The following is a 17,469-nucleotide window of genomic DNA, read 5'->3' on the forward strand; positions in this document are numbered from 1 at the left end:
GAGGTTAATCTGCAAGAGGGCCCTATTTCAGGCAATAATGTGTTGGCTATCGGGTAGACTAAAAGCCACGATCAAGACTTGAAAACAACTCTAGCATTTTCCTAACCCTTACCCTAGCGTGTAAATCATCAGTTTTTTTTCTTCTTTGGAACAAAGGGGTGTCAGAACATAGGGTTGTTGGACCATAGGTGTGTCGGAGTATAGAACAGTCGCCCACACACACTGCATGAAATACATGTAAAGTATGCATTGCTTTCAAAATGTTAACCCATCACTTATACAGAACTTCATGATCTCATTTCATGATCCCACTGCCAATCTCAGGCATTGATGTTAATTAAACCTCTACTCTACGTTATAATATATCTTACGTTTAATACAAAAGAAAATTATGTATACATACACAGCTTTTGAATCGTAAAGATTTATTTATCACCTGTGTTTAACTTCTACGTATTTGCATATTTACAGTAATTTCACCTTTAATTTTTTTTTCGCAAAGTCTACTTTCCCTCATTTTATTTACCACGTCTGATTAAGATTAAACAAGTATCTTTACACTGGGTATAAATTAACAGGAAAAATGAGTTGCTTGTTGGCAACTTGCCATTTGCAAAAGTTTTTGTGGGCTTTTTTCTCCAGTAAAATGTTTGTTTACTGGAAAGGACAAAAACACTTAAATTTTGATATCATCAGATTTTAAATGAGTTTCACCTGATTAGACTATGGGGTGATTTTGGTGTCTTGGTGTATTGTATATGAAACGACAAGGGGGACCTTATCTTGGACTTGCCGTATTCCAAAAATGTACAGCTTTTTCCTTAAAAATAAAGCGTAATTTTTAAACTTCACAATTATAGAACTGTAACACCCAGACTATATGTATTTATTTCTATCTTTTGATTGGTGTACCATTCCAATAATAAGCATTATACAATGACCAGAGAGAAAGAAATTTCACAGATTTAGAACAGCATAGTTAAGTTTTTAACACTATCAGGGAAATGGTGATAGTAAGCCAAAATCGTAAAAACGCTAAATCCTGCAACTAAATTTGTTTTTCTGTGATACTTAATGCACTTACTTAGGCTTTGAGTTGAAGCTTTTATAAAAACGGCGTCTCTTCCAGAAAAAAAAAAACAATCAGGGGCACCCAAGCGAGGACTCAAATATTATAAAAACTTCCTCTTAGAAATTTCAATCCTAGAAATATTAATGTTGCGTAGCTATACATGGAAAGATTTTTCAAGTCAAATGTTCACGTTGAGTAATTTGGAACGCTCGACACCCAGTATCTAGAAACTACTTCATACAGTTGAAATTTACTGACCACAAAATGATTTGACAACATCAGAAGTTCATGACACCATTTGCACTAAAGAGTGTTTACCTCTTGCTAAAAACGACTTCATCGACTTCTTTTAAAAAGCAAGAGGCAGATCGATCAATCCTGACAAAATTTAGCAAATCCTGTCTGACAAAAGTTTGGGTTAAATTTCTCAAATAATTCACTTCCGAGTTCAAATTTGTCTACACTTCACAATTCTTTGTTTTCAAACGGTGAGTGTGTAGCTAAGAAAACAAAGGAAAAAAAACCTATATTATTTTGGTGACAAGACACGGTTTTTAAACTTGAGCTTTCCAATATAACCATTGCAGTAACTTTTGCCATTTTACATCAATATTATATAAAGTGCGCATTTTAACTTGACTAGTATTATTTTTGGTCAACAGCAAAACCATGTTATTAAGGGTCACTACTGTGCCCTTCAACAAGAAGTGCTTTGTTATAGAGATTAATTATACATTAAGTAAACTAATCTTGGTGTGCAAATCTAGCATTTTCATTGATTACAAAGTGTTGTTATTATGTTTTTTAAAGCAGCCTGATGCATTTCAAGATCAATAATAAGAATCTGGGAATATCCTTTTCATATTTTAGTATAATCTGCTGATACATTACAAGCAAAGTTGAGGAAAAATGTTATTTACAATCATATACATGAGAAGCATTCATACATCTATATTTATTCATCATGTTGACGGTACTTACAGGCAGTGGACACTATTGGTAATTACTGAAAATAATTGTTAGCATACAAACTTACTTGGTAAACAAGTAATGGAGAGCTCTTGATAGTGTCAAACATTGTGAGAAACGGCTCCCTCTGAAGTGACATAGTTTTTGAGCCGCGAATTTGATTTAGAGACCTCAGAATGAGATTTTGAGGTCTCGAAATCAAGAATCTAAAAGCACACAACTTCGTGTGACAGGGGTGTTTTTTCTTACATTATTATCTCGCAACTTCGGCGACCAATTGAGTTCATATTTTCACACAGATTTGTTATTTTATGCATATGTTGAAATACACCCAGAGAGAAGACTGGTCTTTGACAATTACCAATAGTGTCCAGTGTCTTTAATAAAGACAAGAAGATTCGGAATATTAAACACCAGAACATAAATTGAGATGTTGCAAACTACTCACCAACCAAAAGGTTCTCAAATGAATTGATAAAATCAATGAAACAGCATGATGTTTGGAAACGCACTCAATCTTTTCTTCCAATTTTCAAACACGGTAAAAAAATCAACCGTTGTACCAGAGAAAACAGTCTCAGAGAGAGAAATGCCTGGTAATTTTTCTTTGTTCAACCTTATGGTTTATAATTATTACATCAAATTTCTTTAAAGCCCCTACACCCAAAGCACTAACGGAGTCTGTGGAATATGATACACCATTCACATGTATAGATGGTAGTATGTGTCATTGACAGCCATCTTTGATGTATTTACACTGGAAAAGTGCACGCGTGTACACGCTGCTCTTAGCCAATGGTAGCTCTTCACCCATGTACAATTCATCAAATATGGCGGTCGATGACGCGTATTGCAATGGAATGAGTCTGAGGAACCTTTCTAGTAAAATAATCCACAGAGAATACTTGAGGGGAAATTGTAGTGATCTATTTATTCAATTGTACAGACTCTTTAAAAAAACAGCTGACCAAGATCTCCTCAACTTAGTTTCAATCACTTCATCTGAAACAAAAATTGTATAATAATCTCTCATCTTTGGTTACCCACTGCCCGTCTTTGTCAGTCAAGCTTCGTAGGGTTTTGTGATGTGGTGGTGCTAATCCCAAGTCAGTTCTTAGGTTTCACCAGTTTCAAAGTTGCTGACCGTCATGACGCCGTAATAAATCCCTCGCATCAGGTTTAAGATCCCAACAATAAAGGCACCTGGGGTAAAATGGGTACAAATAAAGGGTCAAATCAGGGGTGTTGTAGGATAAATGGGAAGCACACACGGTCAATAGGGTAAAGGGGTACAAATGGGTACAAAAGAGGCTAAATTAATGTTTATTCAGGTAAAATCAGGGGTGTTGAAGGATCAATAAGGACACAAAAGTACAAAAGAGGCTAAATTAAAGTCACCTGGAAGTGGTATTTTTTCAAAACAAAGCTTTTGTCACTAATATATGTGTTTTGATGAGTGGAATGTGAATATACAGTTAACTAAGGTTTTAACCAAATCAGTTCTTATGTTATTTACAAATTTAAGAGTAGACCCCGACCCGAGAGGGCGCTGTTCGTGACGTCAATCGAGGCAGACTTTGCCTGTAATGCGTAGGGTAAACACAATTGCAAAGTACATGTACGGATCAAGTCGTGAGTTTGTACGTTTCAAAAAAAAATAATGTTTTTTTTTCCGGCAATGCCGACCAGGTGTATTGCTGCTGAATGCAGAAAAACACTTTTTGAAATGTACCAACTTGGACGTACATGTACTTTGCATGTGTGTTTACTATACGCATTGCAGGCAAAGTCTGCCTCGATTGACGTCACAAAAGGGGTAGGCGGAGTCAGCCCCCCAAACAACTTTATATATTTTTTAAACATATAAATCTTGACAAACAATTACTAAAAAAATTGTTTTATTGTTCGTAAGCATATACTCTTATGTTTGAAAGAAAAAAAATTCTATTTCCAGGTGACTTTAATGTTTATCCAGGTAGAATCAGGGGTGTAGGATCAATAAGAACCAAATATGCACAGTTTAGTGGAAGATCTAGGAACAAATCCAGGTTGAATCGGAGAACTACAGGATTAAATGGGTACACTAGGCAGTTGTTGGTACAAACAGGGATTAAACAAATAAGAAAAAAAACTGATGGGTACTTCTAATAAATGGGTATACTCTACAAACAGGGGAGTCTACAACCGTCAAAAATGGGTACACCAGAGTGTCAACTGGGTATAAATGGGGGATGGAGGGGGCCAAATGTGTACCCTTGTCTACTCCAACTCTGGGTACCCCATTGTGTATTGAATTGTACTTACCAATCCATACGACGTAAATCCCACCTTGATTTTCAGCCATGGAATAGGTCCCGAGCTGAAGAGTGAAACACAAACATGGTGAGTTTTACATTTCATAATTATGACAACGGTCAAAATGATGTACAGATTTGTCACATTTACTTCTGTAAATACTTTTTATCCAAGACAGTTGATGTCTCCGAAAACTTCATTAACAAAAATTAATTTTAACGAACACTGGCAGGCCACAACAACAAATACAATTAGGGCCTACTTTCATGGCTCTGTTTACCGCCGTATTCTGCGCTTCTGATCACCATTATTGATTATCCCCTTACTGTGCAAGCGCACAATTTCTGTGCTAGCTGTGTAAGTGAAAGAATGTCTAGTAACATGGCGTATGCAAGTGTACAAGCAAAAATTTCCTGCTAACCCGTGAATTACGCTTGTAATAAGTGCAAAATTCCCTGCTTCTGTAAGCGTCGATTCTTTATTTACGGTAAGCAGAGCCATGAAATTGAGCCCAGATCTTTGGAAACTATCACAAGCAATTTTTTCTTACCGTAACGCCGACTCCAGCTCCAAGGAAAATAAGTCCAACCACAATGTAGATGAGACATCTATTCTTGGCATAGGCTGAACCAACGGATGATCTACGCATTACAAATTCAAAACAAAATGAACAAAACATAAGAAACAGTGAGTGTAAGCTTTATAAAATCATAAAGACCACAAGTGTTGGTTCTAAAAAGCACGCGGCTGCAACATTTTTGTACCACAAAATTCAAATCTCTTCTAAAAACTTATCTTATGTCACAGGTTTTCAAGGACTAATTTTGTTGTGTCTGTATTTCTTTGTTTTGTTTTGTTTTGGGGTTTTTACTGCACCTTGAACACCCAGCAGGGTGGATATGTGCGCATTTCAAGTCTAAATATGTACTATTATTATTATTATTATTATTATTATTATTCTACCTTATTACACTCAAGCGCATAGGGACTTAGCTGTGATATCGCTAGACAAATGCGATTTATTATTATTATTAAAGGTCAAGTTAAACATCATGTCATTAACACATACTCCAATGTTGACCATAATATCTACATTTCTAAAAACAAAAAAGCATTTCAAGACAAAAATTCAACTTACACTCTTCGGCAGTAGGGACACCTGGCTAATGCTGATTTGTGTGGAAACTGCAGAGGAAAACAGTTTTAAAAGATTCAAGGTTAAACTAGTGTGTTATGTCAATCTCGGTTTTTTATGACTTCTAAAGTAAAAAAGTTATCTTTCTGTAGAAAACCAATTTTTTCCCCCAATTTCCCGTTATTATGTACATTATTTCGTTATTTCTCACTTAAATATTTTCCTTCTTTTTTTTTGTTTTCTCTTCTTACCACCCCCCTGCTCTATACAATTGTTTATTTATTTTTGCTCATTTTTGTATTGATGTTGTTCGCTTGTTTGTCTGTTTTTCTGTCCTGTAAGGCATCCCTCTCCAAGCTATGCTTTTCTTCCCCCGCCCCTAACTTCTTGCAGGTTTTGAGATAATAATCATGCTACCTGCTTACATTCAAGGCACTACAGATTTCAGCTCCACCCTACACACGACATATTATGTTGACACCCCGTACAACTAGACAAGGCCTGAGATCTATCAGCTATACGCTTCATGTTCCTCCAGGTTGGCTAGTTCCGGGGACAGGGCCTTTTCCAATGAACATAGCACCAAGACTCTGGAATTCACTTCTTGAATCCTCAGACAATTGCACCACATCACTTTCTTCCGGCAGAAACTTATAACACACTCAGGCCTGATACTTCTTTGGGGCCAACAAAGGCGAGCCTGTATGCCCCATGGTCATTGCCTTGGCGCCCTTGAAATGCTCTTAAAGTACAATTTCCTCATAGGGTCCCTTTTCCAAGGAGAAAATGCCTTGGTGCCCTTGCCCTTCAAAAACAGGCCTGCACACTTGTTCATGCTTGCTTTCCCGACAATTGGAAAGTACTTTAACTTAATTTCTACCAGACCGTAAGTGCGCCTTACAAATGCTGCACTATTATTATATACCCTTAACCAACAACCGAGACAATTACTTACTCTGAAACCCTCGTTGCAATGTCCACATATGACTCGGTAGCTAGCAGTTCTAGTCACGTTTGTAGAGGATGGACTCGCAATTGAGACCGTCGGTGAAAGATTGATGACTCTCTTACTGCAACACAATGGAAGAAAACACAATACCAATCTTCAAACCCTTGGATTTAATTTGGTTTTTATCCGAAGCACTTAAGAAAAATCACTCAATTGGGATTCAAACCCACAACCTTTGCATTGCAAGAGTAATTGAGTTCAAATTTTCAAAGGTTTTTTATTTTGTGCATATGTTGAGATACACCAAGTGAGAAGACTGGTCTTTGACAATTACCAATAGTGTCCAGTGTCTTTAAGGAAGGACAACCTACCAGTTGGCTCGAGGGCAAGCGATACGCTTTGATGAGAGTTTGCAGATGAGCAGACAGTTACACGGACAGCGGACATACTTCTTTCCTGTAGGTGCTTCTTTGATTGGCTGAAGAGAAATTCATAATAGGTGTAGAATATGTGAGCATGCTATTTATGTTGTTATTGGTGTCATTATTATTGCGATGATTTACTTCTTGGGCTGGAGCTTTCTTAGACTGGGCCCCTGTCTTCATCCCCAAGGATAAAGACGGGTACCTGCTACTCAGATCCAGTGATTCCATTGGATACAATGACATCTATATGCCAAAACAGTACACTCCTGTTGACTGCGTATCTCTATGTGAAATGTATGAGGTCAAAGGTGAATGAACACGCCGGCTTGATGGCCGGTCTCTGGCATTATTCACGAGCCTCGAAATGTAACGTCAGATGTTCAGGCTAGAGCTTTCTTTGTTTTGTGAAGGGTTGAAGCGTGAAGGGTTAGGATCAATGTTACAACCTCCTTCCCTTGAGTTATTTTTATCTTAAATATATTCTTATAATAATACAAATAATAGTAACTTGCATATAATAAAATAAATAAAAACAACCTACAATTTGAAAATAAAATTACTGACATTATTATTGGTTATTGACATGAATTGATATTTAAATGGGGAAAAAAGGTAATATTTGCCTTACCGTTGCTTCATTACAAGAGCTGCATTTCACAACATGTTGGTGCATCCGTCCCTCCAGGTTGATCATAGCCTGACATACTCGGCAGTTGATCATGGGCACCCCGCCCTCCGGCGCAGGGGAGTAAGGCGGGGGTAACTCCCCGGGTTGAACGGGTGGCGGGACATCACCTACTATTGGTGGTTCAAGTTCTTCAATTGGTAGGAAAAATAAATATATAAACAATCAAATTTTGTTGAAAAACTACTGGTAAATACTGCAACCCATTCTTCACTTGTTTGGCGATTATTAATAATTATTAATAATACAACCATCTGGATTTTAAATGTAGACAATGAAGAAAATTAAATATTATTTTCATATTCTTCCATAATACAATCAGGGAGGAGATTATTACTGGGTGTGTTCGATTAGCTTCCCCGGGTCGACCCCGATCTGCCCCCAGTACGTTCGAATAGCTTTGACATCATTCCAGGGGCTCACCCAGGTCAGCCCCCAGTGTCCTGCTTGTGGAACGGGTCACTTGGGGCTGGCAGGAGGTGCATGACGTCACCACGAGAGGGCGAGTGATCGTTCAATTAGCTCTTGTCAGGGGCTCACCCGAATGAGCAACGCTAATCGAAGGCACCCATTATCAACATGCATGATCCTGATCTGATAGAGAAACCATATCATGCTCGGAAAAACATTTTAAATCGCATGAAACAAAGTACAAACACCGCTTGCTCAGGTTGGGAAGCTAGAGTAGAGTACTCTGTTTCTTCTACTTCTACTCGGCAAAGTCCCATGATGGGATATCTCACCAAGATTACACACGCGTTTGACCGATGAAGCAACCTAGAGTGATTAAGAGTGGATTTGAACTGGGAGAGCGGGGCAGTGACAACAGGCAGAGGAAGATTGTTCCAAGCACAGGGGTAATTCTTGGGAAAAAAAAGAGTTTTTGTAGATGTTGGTGCAGGATGAGAAGAGGTTTCAAAATGAGAAGCACAGAAAGTTGTTTGGGTAATTTTTGTAGTTCTAGCAATAAGCTGTAGGCCCTAAATTTGTTTAAATGATTCAATCAAAACAAATATTCATGATAATACAAATTACATTTACAATTATCAACCATTCGACATGACAATAACATTTTGTGGTGTTTGATTCTGAACTATAATAAATTAAGGTTTCAACTTTCAACAAACTGACATGATTTTAATTTTTATTTATTTATAATAAATTAAAATAGGTCTAGTGTTGTGGTGTAGTAGGCTACTACCGTACCTACCTAGAATCTAGAAACTACTATTTTTTACTAAAATAAAATAGGATGGATACCCAGCCAGGCCAACCAACAAAGGCCAAAATGGTGAATGAATTAAATGATGATGACACTTTAATTAATGACACATTTATTTTTTATAAATGTCAGCACTGTAGGAATAAGTGTAACTAACTGTCAAAAATATAGGTGGGTTTCGCCAAAGTCGACTTATCCAAAAAGTAGGTCGACTTGTCTCACTCACCTAGAATTCAATGCAAAACGAAGAGGAAGAACAACAAATGGATCACACAAAAAGGCAATGTTTGCGCCGCTTTAACGACAACCAGTTACAAAATAAATCCCCAGGAATAAGATCAAATGTTTACCGGTTGAATTTATTGGAGGTAGAGACGGGGCTGATGGAGCAATCAACTCATTCTCGCTGTTATCCGAGTTACTGAGCAGAGGTTCGCTTTCTTCCTTGCGCGAGTCCGCCATCTTCGCTTCAACTTTAACAAAACGCCAGCCACTGAACTACGTCATCGACCATCATGTGACCTTGATCACGTGTGACCATTGTTTACTTTTAAAGTTTTGCCATGATCATGCAATGGGAAAGATAAGGGGATTTGGGGTCCGGGTGTGATGATGAGTAATTGCATGAATTACGAAATTGTCAGAAGTTTGATTATAAGAAACCAAGTAAAATGTGGGTGTCTTTGAACATGTGAAAACGTATACTTTTCCTCATATCTTTCAACACACAAAAACCAATGTTTAAAAAAAAACTATTTTGTTAAATTTTTCAAAGATTTATTTAGATGGGTTTAAAATGTTCACATATACTACTGTGGGCTTTTAAGCAACATGGCCACACTAGGGACTGCCAGTATTTTGGGGGCTTTGTTTTTGGTTGGACACTGCTAATTAGTAGTGACTCATTACATCACTTTAGCTAAAAATACCAGCAGGGCCCAATTTCATGGAGGTGCTTATTATATAAGTAGAAAATCATCAGGGCCCAATTTCAAAAATGTGCTTAGCATGAAATTTCTTCCTTGATAAAAACAGGATAACAACCAAATTTCATTTGTTGGATATTGCTTGGTACTGGTATTCAGCTGTTGTTTGCTTATCCTGAAAACCACATGGAAATTTGGTTGCAAAATCCTGTTTTTATCAAAGCAAAAATATCATGCTAAGCAAATTTTTGTGCTTAGCAGCTCTATGAAATTGGGCCCTGCTGACAAATCCCTGCTTAGCAATATAGATCAGGATGCCAGTCACATATATTGTACGAGTGACATATTTGACTGGTAACCAGGTTAACATTATTCGTTTTTGCTTATTTTTTTTAGCTTATAAATAGCACCTCTGATACTTGGTCCCTAGCTGTCAGACGAACAGTTCACAAATAATTTATGCAACCACTCACGTCATTTACCACAGTAAATGAGCTAGGAAATTTTTCCCTATGTTTGTGAAATTTGACACATTTGTCTGAGATCATCTGTAACTATACCTGTAGTTTCAATTTTGATGGTTGTATTTTTATATAGTTACTGATCGTTTGTATTGTATTTGCATACAGTTCTTTGTCAAAGCCATTATAATTTCCACAATGAGTGTTTAATAAAGTGTCATCTATCTATCTATCTATCTAACTGGTAGCTTCTTTTTTACAATTTGTGGGGAATGTCAAATAAAAACACAAAATATAGAACAGCAAAGTGTTACAAAATTATAATTTTATTTCAAAAACAAATCAGTTTTAAATGGACAATGCAGAAAAGGTTAACCAAAAAATCAAACATTATACATGTAATTCTTAAAAATAAAATAAAAGTAACATTTAGTACTAGTGTAAGTCTTATTTCTCACTAGATTCACCATTCCCCCATCCCCTATGCCACTAATGGCACTAGCAATGAGTAGCATATTCACCAGCAAGTTTGAATCATTGCTTTTGATTGGTCACATCACTTTATCATTTTTATTTATTGTATTAGTAATCTTTGCTTGGATCTTAAGATTCAAGTATTGGTACATTATTTAACATTACGTTGACATAATTATGGTAAGGCTAATGAAATGCATCCCAGTATAAATATTTAATTAATAATAATTTCAAAGTAAGTTCTAAGCATTAGGTTTAGGTTTAGCTGTGCTGTTGAATGGTTGTAAAATAAAGAACATTACTTTAAATTTCAATCAGCTCAGCAGTTCCCCCGCCACCTACTTTTAACATTAAGTTAAACCTTTTCAGAGAGTATAATGTTGTTATTTGTCGAAACATTCAAAAACATTCAAAACACTTGAATGAGGTACCGGTATGCAAACTAATAACAGTTGTCTATAAGTTGTAGTAAACCTGAATACATGTATCACTATTAATTACTAAGTTAGACAAAAACACAACCTTTAATATCGCGGTGATAGTCTTTTTTCGTGCGTTACATTTTTGGGGCTGTGCGTGCTATCCGGTGTGCCGCGTGCGCCTTGACTAAAGGCTACCTGCTACCCCGTCGGTAGACTTGGTTCAAGTCGGGTCTCGTGCTTGTCGAGTCAATAGCCGCGGCAGATGAGCTTTTTTTTTAACATTGGCAATCCAGATACTTTCGATGGGGCGCGCTGTTTGTGGGATCAAGCGAATTGTATCGAAGACTAGCTTTGTTTAGAGAGTAGTTGATGAAGGTTGAATGAAATGAAGCGTATCTTGACTCAGCAATTTTACAATCTTTTGGCAAGAACTAGCTGACTAGTTGTAGGGGAATGTAAAACGTCAACAATGTCTCAAAAACACCTCCAATCCGGTAAGTAATTGGGTAATTGCATTAAAATCTGCTTTATTGCTGAGGCAATTGGCGATGTAGAAGAACTGGCAAGTTTAGAGGAAGGTAGCCCACCTTGTTGAGCTGTAATGACTAAAAATATGGCTCCGCTTTTAACATCGGTCTCATCACTGTCACCGGCATTACATGAGACAGTGATGAGACCGATGTTAAAAGCGGAGCCATTAACAGCTCAACAAGGTGGGCTAAGAGGAAGGATGTTATTATTGCTCAAAAAGGTGGCTGGTCATCTCGCCACCTAGCAAGCTCGCTACCAACAAAGTCGCCCCCTGCAAAGTCGCCCCCTGCAAAGTCGCCCCCTAACCTGCTCGCCCCGAGTTGTTACAAAGTCGCCCCCTGACAATGTCGCCCCCAAACAATGTCGCCCCCTAGCACAGTCACCCCCTGACAATGTCGCCCCCAGCCAATAGTTAAGGGTTAGGGTTAGGGTTAGGGTTAGGTTAGGGTTAGACCTTCCACAAGCACATTACTTCATACGGAATTTTTTCTGAAAATATTTTAACTATATTTTTTTACCATAATTATTTTAGCCTCAATTATTTTCTGAACAACATCTGGGGGCGACTTTGCTAGGGGGCGACATTGGCTGGGGGCGACATTGTCAGGGGCGACTTTGCTAGGGGGGCGACATTGTTTGGGGGCGACATTGCCAGGGGGCGACTTCGTTTCAACCAAGGGCGAGCCGGGTAGGGGCGACTTTGCAGGGGGCGACTTTGTTGGTGGCGAGCTTGTCACGTGGTGAGATGACCAGTCGTTCATAGATATATGGCGGGGTGGGCAGGTGAGGTGAAGCCTTCACCTTCACCTGCCCACTCTGTTCTTTCACATCTTTCACTGAAGGTGGATGCTGCCTTGGGTGGGTAAGATCTTGGATTTAATTTTTGGTTAAACTAATTAATTTATTCCTGTTTCATTAACAGATGTCCTGTATTGAAACAATTGGGTGGACGCCCCCCCACCAAAAAAAAAAAAACACCAAAATTTGACAAATAATTGTTTAATTTTTACTACAAATATAATTGAGGTCAAAGGAATAATAGCACAAAGATAAAACACATGTAGAATGCCCCCCCTCCCCCCCCCAAAAAAAAGATTGAAAAGCAGGCTTCGTGAATGTTTTGTGCTAGCTCGCAAACTTTCACGCTTGGCACTCACAGCTTACCACAGGTCAGGCTCAACAGCCTAGCACATCCCTGTGGAACTATGAGTTTGGTTCCGCTACGGTCTACACATGGTATTCAGCGGAATGAACCCTATTTTATAATGCGGGTGCCAGGGGTGTTTTTCGTCTACATCAATTAAAGATTTATTTCACTATTTCATTCACTACTTATAGGTGACTCTTTGCCACCACTGACAGAAGGAGCTATGCATCTCTTTAGCATGCGTTACTGCCCATATGCACAACGCAGTCGCTTGGTTCTCTCAATCAAAGGACTCAGGTAGGTTTAAATGAGGCGGAGTGTGTCTTTCTGGTCAAACCTGGGGTTAGGCTAGACCTAGTAACTGGGGCGCTGTACCTTTAAAAAGAAAACTTGTAATCTTTGGGGGTACAACAACTGAAAATTTATTTACAAAAATGAAGGAGTGCACTGCCCCAGTTACTTGAACTTTCCTTGGGTGTGTTCAACTCTGCTAAACAGGGCATTTAAGGCATTTTGGTACAAGCTGCTTTTGCCCACTATTGTCTCTAAAGGGCTAAAGAAAATCATGAATTATAATATTTATGACTTAACATGTTTTTTTTCTTCAAGTTTTGAGGAAGTGAACTGTAACCTATCGCAGAAACCAGAATTTCTGCTTGAGAGGAACCCAAATGGGAAAGTACCAGTGCTTGAAATCAACGGGAAGGTCTTCATTGAGTCCAGCATTATCAATGACCTCTTGGATGACCTTTACCCTGACCCACCTCTCTACCCTAAAGACCCATATGCAAAGGCGGAGGATAAAATCTTCATGGAAGAATACTCATCCAAGGTATTCATCTATGTTGCTGACAAAAATATTTGTACAATTTGTTGTAATATTTTCTCTTTCTTTTGACATGGTTATTCAGTAAAAGTGTGTCCAATTTGCTGGAAACGAAAATATTGGGTGTCCGAATTGTTCACTTACAATACTCTTAACATAATACCAGATATCTCAGGGTGTCTACTTTAAATCATTTAAATCAGGGTGTCCAAAAGACACCCAGACACCCCTCAGGCTAACACTAAGTTTGGACATCATAGAAATATCTACTTTTTTTAGTTACATTAAATTTAGAGTTTCAAATAGTGTAGAATTTAAAATATATACTCCTTTTTCTTAAATTCCGTTGTCTTTTTTCATCAAGGTGATACCACATTTCTACAAGTTTGCGAAGTCAGATTGTCAAGACAAGGAGGCAGAGGAGAAACTTATGGCTGGTCTTGAAATCTTTGAGGCAGAACTAAAAAAAAGAGGCACTCCATTCCTTGGGGGTAGGTAGCTCCCATTACAAGATGTACAATTCCTTAAAGGTACCTGGAGTTTCAACAGGAAATGATGTTTTCAGTCGAAAATGCTTTCCAGGCAAAATCTCTGTGTTTAGCTTTGAATTTCACTCGTAGAAGGCGCACAGCGATTTTCCTCTGATAAGGGGCACTTCTATGGGGAAAATGTAACAGTAATGAGGAAAACTTGAAATGGGGCATAACCAGAAAAGCCAAGCTTGCGGTAGACATGCCTAGCTAGACAAACAAAAACACAATGGACTAAAATAAACGCAAACTTTTTTTTTTCTCAAATTATTTTCTTTCAAAAGAGGGGGATGTTGTGATATGGGACTACTTTATATCGCCTTATTTATTTCCTTGACACATATCACTTCAGTTCCCAAACAGACCACTGCAAAGCAACTCTAAGGAAATTTGCCCAAGTATTGAGCTAAAGTCGTCTATACGATTGTAAAACTGTACTTCTCGGTTCTTATTGTGTTATGTATGTTCCTTTCTTTTAGGTCAACAGCCAGCTATGGTAGACCTCAATATCTGGCCATTTAACGAGCGCTTTGTCATCGCGGATGCGCTCACCAATCTCATCAAGCAAAAGTTCCCTGAGCTTGATTCTTACTGCAGACGTATGGAGGCTCACCCAGCCATCAAGCCAATCGTCACTAGCAAAGAAATTCTGCGAGAATTTGCCAAAGGTTATCAAGTTGGCACTTTCAAGTATGATGATTTGTGACTACAGGGTGAATCCATGCGGGATATCAGACAGCGTAAAGACACAGGGACTGCTAAACTTTAATCCTATTGTAAAGGCAGTGGACACTATTGGTAATTACTCAAAATAATTATCATCATAAACCTTTCTTGATTACGAGTAATGGGGAGAGGTTGATAGTATAAAACATTGTGAGAAACAGCTCCCTCTGAAGTGACGTAGTTTTCGAGAAAGTAGTAGTTTTCCACGAATTTGATTTCGAGATCTCAGATTTAGAATTTGGGGTCTCGAAATCAAGCATCTGAAAGCACACAACTTCATGTGACCATGGTGCAACAAGGGTGTTTTTTTCTTTCATTTATACCTCACAACTTACAGGTTTGTTATTTTATGCATATGTTGAGATACACCAACTGTGAAGACTAGTCTTTGACAATTACCAATAGTGTCCAGTGTCTTTAATAGTCTCAGGCTTTACAAGTTAAATCCTTCATTGTTATTTTAAAGTCTCAGGCTTTACAAGTTAAATCCTTCATTATTATTTTAAAGGCAAAGTGTACCCCTGGGGTTTGTTTACAGTTAATTTTTTTAAAGCTATTGGACCTTTTCGGTACAGAAAAAAAGAAAAAGTTCACAGATTTACAAATAACTTACAGCAGTACAAACAAACCAACCTGTGAAAAATTAATTTAAATTCCTGGTTGAGTTTTTGAGATATCGCTGAAAAACGGAGCGGTTATGTTAATGCAGGAAGAATAATCTGTAATGGGAGACTTTCTGGGACGATAGAGGGCAGCAGACTTACCGGGTAAATCCATTGTTCTCAGAATTATGCGCATGTTCAGAACTACGTAAACAATGGAAATTTACCCGGTATGTCTGCTGCCACCTAGCGTTGGAAAGTCTCCTATTGGAATACACAATCTGAGAAATTCATCTGACAGTAATATTTCTCAGTTTCAAATTTGGAGGGAGTAAAAACTAATATCTTATTACATAACATTACCTCAAAGTGAAATGATTCTCAAGATGCTATTATAGTATCAAAAGCTGTGTCCACCCCTCCAAGTTAGTTTTAATTGCCATTAATTTAGTGATTACCAAACGTATACCTTCCATTTCAATCCTTCATTACTACTTTAAAGGTTGTGTTTTCGTCTAACTTAGTAACAGTGATACGTGTACTCAGGTTTACTACAACTTACAGACAACTGTTATTAGTTTGCATACCGGTACCTCATTCAAATGTTTTGAATGTTTTTTAATATCTCAACAAATAGCAATATTATAATCTCTCAAAAGGTTTAACTTAATGTTGAAATTAGGTGGCGGGGGAACTGCTGAGCTGATTGAAATTTAAAGTAATGTTCTTTATTTTACAACCATTCAACAGCACAGCTAAACCTAAACCTAATGCTTAGAACTTACTTTAAAATTATTATTAATTAAATATTGATACTGGGATGCATTTCATTAGCCTTGCCATAATTATGTCAATGTAATGTTAAATAATGTACCAATACTAGAATTTTAAGATCCAAGCAAGGATCACTGATGAAATAAATAAAAATAATAACGTGATGTGACCAATCAAAAGCAATGATTCAAACTTGCTGGTGAATATGCTACTCATTGCTAGTGTCATGTTAGTTGTATATATTGGCATATGGGATGAGGGAATGGTGAATCTAGTGGGAAATAAGCCTTACATTAGTACTAAACGTTATTAATTTTTTTTTTATGAATTGTAGTGTATTGGTTAATCTTTTCTACACTGCCATTAAAAATAATTTGTTCTTGAAATAAAATGATACTTTTGTAACACATTGCTGATCTATAATTTTGTGCTTTGATTTGACATTCCCCACAAATTGTAATTTTTTTTGAAGCTATCAGTTAGATAGATAAATAGATAACACTTTATTAACCCTCATTGTTGAACTATAATGGCTTTGACAAAGAACTGTATGCAAACACATTACAAACGATCAGTAACGTTACAATACAACCGTTGAAATTACAGCTATAGTTACAGATGATCTCGGACAAATGTGTAAAATTTCAAACAAGTCGGCAAAGGAGAAGGATGGGGAGACAAACAATTTCAATAAATTAGTTTTTAGTAAAATGATTGGATAAGAATGTATCACAACGTTTTTGTCCTACTGAGAACAATGATCTTGGAGTGCTCTTTGGATTTAAAAGGCACAGCCTAGCCGAAGCCTAACCGCTCATTTTGTGCACTGTGCGATTGTTGTACAATTTTTTGTGCACGCACAAACATCCCTTTTTTAAATATAAATTTTGCATATTATGCATCTTCACGAGAAAACTATAATGTGAAATAATAATGGTCCAAAGTGTATTTGTTATTATCAGTAGCTTATTTTGCAAAAATCACAGGTTTAAAAGTTTGTCTCGCCCCCATTTTAACCCTCTTTGATGTCTCTCTATAGTAAATTCTCACTAAGAAAAGGGGCGTGGTGCCCCAAAATTGCACCGCCTGGCTGGTACGGTAAGTGCGCCCCATCATCTTTTAGAAAAAGTAGGGACGTAGTAAGTGTAATTACCAATACTGTATAGAACTTTGATTAAATAGCTTTAAAAAGGAAATAACCCAAGGATGTTCGTGTGAGCATACATTGCGCCCCCCCCCCCCCCCTTAAAAGGGGAAAAACACATCGCGCGCGCCCAGAGTTTTTGGGTGGCCGGGGG

General features: G+C 37.6%; 2 protein-coding genes across 2 annotated transcripts; one reads left to right on the forward strand and one right to left on the reverse strand.

The window, feature by feature from the left end:
- Positions 1 to 2,353: 2,353 nt before the first annotated feature.
- On the reverse strand, positions 2,354 to 9,232 carry LOC117289769 (type I phosphatidylinositol 4,5-bisphosphate 4-phosphatase-A-like). Its single transcript, XM_033771034.1, has 8 exons — positions 9,103 to 9,232; positions 7,474 to 7,661; positions 6,792 to 6,898; positions 6,427 to 6,541; positions 5,475 to 5,521; positions 4,887 to 4,977; positions 4,346 to 4,400; positions 2,354 to 3,244 (listed from the first exon to the last, which is right to left on the reverse strand). The coding sequence occupies exons 1-8, from the start codon at positions 9,212 to 9,214 to the stop codon at positions 3,156 to 3,158; spliced, it is 804 nt and encodes a 267-aa protein (XP_033626925.1). The 5' UTR covers positions 9,215 to 9,232; the 3' UTR covers positions 2,354 to 3,155.
- Positions 9,233 to 11,405: 2,173 nt separating this feature from the next.
- LOC117289445 (pyrimidodiazepine synthase-like) lies at positions 11,406 to 14,919 on the forward strand. The gene is made up of 5 exons (XM_033770577.1): positions 11,406 to 11,529; positions 12,905 to 13,010; positions 13,323 to 13,545; positions 13,904 to 14,030; positions 14,549 to 14,919. Exons 1-5 carry the CDS (start codon positions 11,505 to 11,507, stop codon positions 14,773 to 14,775), a joined length of 708 nt encoding a protein of 235 aa, XP_033626468.1. The 5' UTR covers positions 11,406 to 11,504; the 3' UTR covers positions 14,776 to 14,919.
- The last annotated feature ends 2,550 nt before the right edge of the window (positions 14,920 to 17,469 follow it).

This window comes from Asterias rubens, chromosome 4, assembly GCF_902459465.1.
Source record: "Asterias rubens chromosome 4, eAstRub1.3, whole genome shotgun sequence".
Taxonomy (NCBI): Eukaryota; Metazoa; Echinodermata; class Asteroidea; order Forcipulatida; family Asteriidae; genus Asterias; species Asterias rubens.

Excerpts from the sequence above, each read along its gene's own strand:
- LOC117289769 (XM_033771034.1), bottom strand. The coding sequence starts at position 9,214 with ATGGCGGACTCGCGCAAGGAAGAAAGCGAACCTCTGCTCAGTAACTCG. Across the intron at positions 7,662-9,102 it reads ACCTCCAATAAATTCAACCG|AACTTGAACCACCAATAGTA; the intron begins GTAAACATTTGA and ends TACCAATTGAAG. Across the intron at positions 6,542-6,791 it reads GCTTGCCCTCGAGCCAACTG|TAAGAGAGTCATCAATCTTT; the intron begins GTAGGTTGTCCT and ends ATTGTGTTGCAG.
- LOC117289445 (XM_033770577.1), top strand. The coding sequence starts at position 11,505 with ATGTCTCAAAAACACCTCCAATCCG. Across the intron at positions 13,011-13,322 it reads CTCTCAATCAAAGGACTCAG|TTTTGAGGAAGTGAACTGTA; the intron begins GTAGGTTTAAAT and ends TTTTTCTTCAAG. Across the intron at positions 13,546-13,903 it reads TGGAAGAATACTCATCCAAG|GTGATACCACATTTCTACAA; the intron begins GTATTCATCTAT and ends TTTTTCATCAAG.